Below are 6,538 nucleotides of genomic sequence, written 5' to 3' on the forward strand. Positions count from 1 at the left end.
AATATACCGATCCAGGGAGCTCCTGGCACCCCAAGTGAGGTATTAACAGAGGGCTTCTGAGGAAGTTTTGCCTCAAATTTTGTTGTATGTTATTGGAAATAACAAAAAAAAAAAAAAAAAAAAAAAAAAAAGTTCCAAAACTGATCAAATGCACAAGGGTTTAAATAAGAACGATGTCTATTTGCTTCATATGTTTAATACGCAATGAACACAGTCATCTGAAACAAAAGCAATTCATATTTGAGTGCTATGAAATTGATTGTTGAATGATAGACTGATCAAATAAACAATAAATTAGTGCACATACCTAGGATAGCACATGTCCACAAAAAATAAAAGATAGAACCAATCGTAACATAGCATATAAGTTCCGGATAAGTCTGATTACCCTCTATCTCCCCCCAAGTCTTTTTGGAGATGGAAGAAAAGAAAAAAAAAAGACTGATGAATTAGGGCTAAATGTGAAATTCAGGTATTCATTTCGTAATCAGCATGCCATTTTGGAGCGTGAGTAGTGCGTCCGGAGCGGCGTGGTGTCATCTGAGCTGCAGGAGGTGAATGGTGTGGTGTGAGACAAGTTTGGGGCTCCATATTGTTACCATCAACAAACGATGGTCGGTTTTCTGAGGGTGTCTGCTCCTGCATGTCAGGTCTGTGTTTTGCGGGCGATTTGGAAAGTGGTGAATGTGCTTCTCTTTCGACAGGAACCATAGGTGAGTCAGTTGCTAGGAAACGAGGTCTTGAGGTTTTCTGGGTTGGCACTAGTGGTATGTCAATGTGGTCTGACAGTGGCTTTGCATCTGGCTCCTTATCATGGTGTTGAGGAAGCTCCTTATTATGTACCTGTGGAGACATATATGCTGTCTTGTGAAGTAAGTCAGTGTCTATGGTCCTTGTGGGTTCAAGTAATTTCACAGGTATAAATTTTTTGAGGAACTTTCTGTTCCGTGTGGTTACTCTGCCAGAGCCATCCATTTTGACGACATATTGGTCAAACTGACGGACTTCAATGACGATCCCCGTTTTGTCCCATTTCAAGGGATGTGGACCAATTTGATTTTGAATGCGGACGTGATCACCAATGATCAATGGTGGGAGGCGCTTGGTATGTTCTGTCCAGCGTTCTGCTGAGCGCATATGGCGGAAGCGAAGAGCCTCTTCTCTTGCAAACATAGTCTCCTGCCAAGTGTTGTGAGGTTTGTATTTTCCTGGTGGGATTGGAATGAAGTCTCGGATAGGGTGGTTGAAAACACACATGGCTGGAGACAACTTGGTGTCCCTGTCAGGGGTATTCCTGTACTGGAGCATAGCACGTTGGAATAGATCAGTGTTTAGGTCACCATTAGGGGCGGTGTTGTCTGAGATAAGGCGCTTCACTGTCTTTACTCCAATTTCTGCTCGGCAATTACTGTGTGGAAATGCGACTGATGATAATCGGTGATGGATACCCCAATCTTTCATGAATTGCCGTGTGGCTGTAGCCGTAAATTCTGGTCCGCCATGTGTTGCAAGCTCGTCTGGAATACCAAAAGTGACGAATGTACGCCTTAGGCAGTTGATTAAACCAGTTGCTCCCTCTGATGATTTCTCGACTATTGGCCAGTTTGAATATCTGTCAACAATGACAAGGTAATTTGTCCCCTTGTGGTGGAAAAAATCAGCACATAGGCATTGGAATGGATAGTCTGGAGAAATGAGAGGGGTTGGTGGAGCACTGGGGTTGGAAGGTGCAATGCGATTACACTGAATACACTGTGCACGAACAGAAGTTATATCAGGTGTGATTCCTGGCCAGAAGACGGAGGCTTCAGCTCTTGAGATCATTGCAGTTACTCCTTGGTGGGCAGAGTGTAGGACTGAAAGGATCTCCTGCCTAAGGCAGGGGGGTATAACAATGCGGTCCTTATATAGAATGACTCCATCTAAAGAGTGGAGGTATTCACGGAACTGAAAGTATTCCCGTAGGGCAGGGGGAAACTCATGCCTGGACTCAGGCAAGCCTGATTCAATGAGCTGAAGTAGTTGATGCATGTTGACATCACTTGTAGTGGCTATGCGGACTCTGTCCCACGTGACTGATTGAATGGATAGAGAGCTGAGTGTTGTGCTTGCTGCAGCAACTAAGTTATCTTCCATGTTGTCAGGATCATCATTGGAACGTATACCAGCAAGGAAATGAGATGGTGGAAGAGCATAGCTAATAGAAGCTATGTCATCAGGTAGTTTCAGTTGCTCAGATTTTCCTGCTGGGTGGCGTGAGAGGCAGTCAGCTGCACGGTGCTTCACACCTGGTATATGGGTTACACGAAATCGGTAACGTAGTGTTTTTTCCTTGAGGTTTCGGAGGCGGGAATTTGGAATGTCCTCTAGGGATCGGTCTCCAAGTATTTTTAAAAGTGGCTTGTGATCTACAGCGATGATGAGATTGTCGCATCCAAGGACAAAGTATCTGGCCTTATCTAGGGCATCTGCGACAGCCAGGGCCTCACCTTCTATGGGTGCATATCTTGATTCCGCTGGGTGGGTGAATCTGCTTCCTACAAGTGTGATTTTCCAGCCTGATGTGCAGCAAAAAGGTTCTCGTCCAGGGCAAGTGCAATGTTTTTGGAACAGCCAAAATCCAATACCAGTTTTTGACCAATCTGTAGCTAAGCAAGTAGGTTTGCTGCGATCAAATATTTTCACCCCATACTCGATCTCTTTGATGATAGCCTTTTTTGAAATTTGGAAGAGATTGTCAAGTTCGGTGCTCCATTCAAATGGTGCATTATGTTTGAGTAGCTGTCGGAAAGGAGTCATCTTGTCTGCCATGCTGAATGCATATGAAACTTGATTAACAAGTCCAAACCAAGAGCGTACGTCAGTTATGTTTTGAGGGGTTGGGAAATCCATGATGGCATTGAAGTATTTCGCGCATGGACGGACACTGTTTGAAGAGATTTCAAAGCCTGCAAAGTCAACAGTGTCTTGTGCAAACTGGAATTTCTCTGGATTGAGGGTAATGCCGTTTCGTCCACAAATGTCTAGCCACTGTGCGACCTGAAAGAAACTGTCCTCAAGGGAATTGGCCCAAAGCAGAACATCATCAATGCATTTAGTTTTGTTTTGTATGTGTGCAACGATCTCGTCATATCTTCTGGTGTAGCCGTCGCCGGAAGCAATATATCCCTGTGGAGCAGTCTTGTAGCGATATCGGCCCCAAGGTGTTATGAATGTTGTAAGATGTCGGTCATCTGGATGGATGGGAACACTGTGGTATCCATTCCAGGCATCTAAAACTGATTTCCTTGTGTCGTGAGGGACAAGTCTTGCTTGGTGAAATGGCGAGGGGGTGTGATGGGTTTCACGGGTAGCGTATGCATTGAGAGGTTGAAAGTCTACGGTGCGGCGGGGTTTGCCATTTTTCTTTGCACACACAACCATTCTATGGCACCATGTCACAGGTTCGCCGATAGGTACAGGCTCTATGACTCCGAGTTGTACATCTTGATCCAGTCCTGCCTTGACTTCCTCTCGCCAATGAATCGGAACAGGAACAGGTGTATGGTGAGCAACAGGTTTGGCGTCAGGCTCCACCATCAGACGCATTGGAGGTCCTCTCATTAGTGGTAGGGCTTGGTGTTCACAAGTGTTGAAAGTGCTGGACCTGTAGTGGTTCAGTAGGAAATCACGGAGTTTAAGTCGATTGTTGTCTGTTGCTGCAAATGGGAGTGTTCTTGGAAGTGGTGGTGGCGGCTGTCGCGTTGGGCATTGGCAGTTTTGTGTCTCCTGAGGTGAATCTGTTGTAATCATATTTTCACTGCAGTTACCAATTGAAGGGAAAGTGTCTGGAATGATTCCAAGTGCAACACAAGCTTCTCTACTAAGGAATAGTTTATCAGAATTGTCAGTCACATATGTCATTTGCCTGGTCTCGACTGGCTTGCCATGGTTGTCTATTCCAGATATGAGAAGGATGGTTGCTCCGAGGATTGTAATGTCCCTATTGTTGGCAGCATGCATCTTCATTGTCACTGGAATGAGGTCAGATTTTGTAAGTCCCAGTTTGTGGATAACCTTAATTCCTGCCAGGGCAGCTCTGACATCCTGTGTCGGCCATAGCTGGGAGTTTTATGGTTCTTTGTGGTGCATTCAATGAGAAACCCAGTGCTTTGTGGTCCTCAGGTAAGGATTTGATAATAAGATTGATGAATGGTTGAGGTTTGGAACGCTTTCTGATCCATGTGTCTGATAGATGGTCATAAAGATGATGATCTAATGCGATTGATTTGTTTGAGTGGTGATTGGAGATGATGTCGGATAGGACACAGAGGGATTCAAATACACCACCTTCATAGCTGTGGGTGTCTGTAGAGGCTGTAGGGAGTTTTTCCTTGTCTTTGCTTCGACAAAGAGCCTCTAAGTGATGGTCCTTGTTGCAATGTCCGCACTTGTGACCATAGGCAGGACATTCTGTTTTGCGGGTACGAGCTGGTGCATGTCTGCCATGACCTTTTTTCCCACAGTAGGAGCATGTTTCATTCTTGTCCTTCAGTGCTATTTGCTTTGTCCTCTTATAACAGCTAGTAGTTGCTGCAGCGTTTGTGTCTAATAGTCGAGAGGCAGACCGTTTTCCTGCTTCCTTGGCTTCCATAAATTGGGTGACTTCCTCTAAAGTCATGTTTTGGTTTTTGTCCCCGAGGAGGTCAAGTTGAATGTCAGGGTCAGCTATGCCTCGTGCAAGTACATCACGAACTATAGTGTCAGTGTAATTTACCTCATGATTGCAGTTGGGGCATGTGATTACAAATTTACAGACTCCTGCTTGCCCACGAAGTTTAGCACTAAAATTACGCACTGGTTCATCCCTGTCTTGACGCATATTATGGAGAGTGACCCTAGCCACCATCGTGTTTTCTTCGCGTACAGCAAGTTTTTTGATGGCTGAAAGTATAGTTTCCTCAGTTTTATCTGTGAGACTGCCTCCAGTAGATCGTGTGAGGTCTTTCCTGAGGGGTTCGTCACAGCATTCCAAGAGCTGAACAACTTTGTCACGGCCTTCAATCTTAGTGGCGCTGACATAGTCGGACCATCTTGACATGAAGTATGACCATTCCTCACTAGTACCAGCTGCTGATATGGAAGGGCGTTTAACTTTCTCTATTTTAGCGGTAGGTGCGTTTAAAGATGAGTGGATGGTGCTGTGAACTGTAAGTAGGGAAGCCACGATGGCAGCTTCTAGGTCTGCAGTTTCATATTCACAGTCGGGGATGGGACACTTGATTTTTGGCATTGTTGTTATTGAAAGTGAAAGTAGACTTGTTTGCTTCCGGTGCCGATGAGACTGTGTTCATAAATAAGAACGATGTCTATTTGCTTCATATGTTTAATACGCAATGAACACAGTCATCTGAAACAAAAGCAATTCATATTTGAGTGCTATGAAATTGATTGTTGAATGATAGACTGATCAAATAAACAATAAATTAGTGCACATACCTAGGATAGCACATGTCCACAAAAAATAAAAGATAGAACCAATCGTAACATAGCATATAAGTTCCGGATAAGTCTGATTACCCTCTAGGGTTCAGCAGTTAAAGTCCCAAAGCATGCCCAGTCCTTAATTTTGTTTACAATACTGCAGAAATTTATTGTTATGCGTCAGACAATTTCAACAACTAAATTCTTTGTGCATTTCAACTCCAAGCCTTTGACACAGTATCAGTTTTCTACAATGCTAAATAAATGTTTATCATTTTTGAATATAAACACATCGGTTTTTAAATCTCATTCTTTTAGAATTGGTGGGGCCACACATCTGTATTTAAACGGTATGAGCGAAGCTGAAATCAAAACAATTGGCAGATGGAGTTCTGCTGCCTATAAGTCATACATAAGGCCGATTGTTTAATAAGTTAGATGCAAATTTATTTTGTCAAAAATTGTTTCAGATTGCATATGGATCATTGGATCTTCATTGATATATTGGGCTCAGAAATATGCTCAACAGAGAATGATTAACAACCTGGGATTTGAATCACATAGGATAATTTGGCATGGGATAAGGGGTATGGTTTGGTCGCAGCTGTATCCAACTATCCAAAAGAAATTAAAAAATAATGACCCACCAGCAATCCTAGTAATACATTGTGGGGGCAATGATATCGGTAATCCTCATAATACATTGAAGGGTTTACAAATGTATATGAAATCTACCATTGTAAATATTTCACAATTAATGCCAAAGACAGTTATTGTTTGGTCGCATATTTTACCACGAAGTAATTGGACCTTGTGTCTCTCTAACAATGATGGTGAAAATTGGAGAAAAAGAATTAATCTGCACTTGCTACATTTGTTGTTAAGAAAATGTGTGGGGCCTCCATTAAATATCCTGATATTTTAAAAAGACATGTAACCCTTTTTCGCAAAGATGGTGTACACTTGTCAGACTTGGGTAATGACTTGTTTGTGAATTCTTTAAGAAATGCTCTGGGAATGTTTTTGTCAACCACTGACAGATTTTATCCTACTACTACTACATAAACTTGTTAAG

At 43.0% G+C, this 6,538-nt stretch overlaps 1 protein-coding gene across 1 annotated transcript; it reads right to left on the reverse strand.

The window, feature by feature from the left end:
- Positions 1-4,057: 4,057 nt before the first annotated feature.
- LOC134248350 (uncharacterized) lies at positions 4,058-5,506 on the reverse strand. The gene is made up of 2 exons (XM_062730756.1): positions 5,479-5,506; positions 4,058-5,389 (listed from the first exon to the last, which is right to left on the reverse strand). The coding sequence occupies exon 2, from the start codon at positions 5,270-5,272 to the stop codon at positions 4,058-4,060; it is 1,215 nt and encodes a 404-aa protein (XP_062586740.1). The 5' UTR covers positions 5,273-5,389; positions 5,479-5,506.
- Between the last annotated feature and the right edge of the window lie 1,032 nt (positions 5,507-6,538).

This window comes from Saccostrea cucullata, unplaced genomic scaffold, assembly GCF_032062105.1.
Source record: "Saccostrea cucullata isolate Sc308-1 unplaced genomic scaffold, CSIRO_AGI_Scuc_v1 ctg20097, whole genome shotgun sequence".
NCBI classification, from domain to species: domain Eukaryota; kingdom Metazoa; phylum Mollusca; class Bivalvia; order Ostreida; family Ostreidae; genus Saccostrea; species Saccostrea cuccullata.

Bases quoted from the DNA above. Each gene is read 5' to 3' on its own strand.
- LOC134248350 (XM_062730756.1), bottom strand. From the start codon at position 5,272: ATGCCAAAAATCAAGTGTCCCATCCCCGACTGTGAATATGAAACTGCA.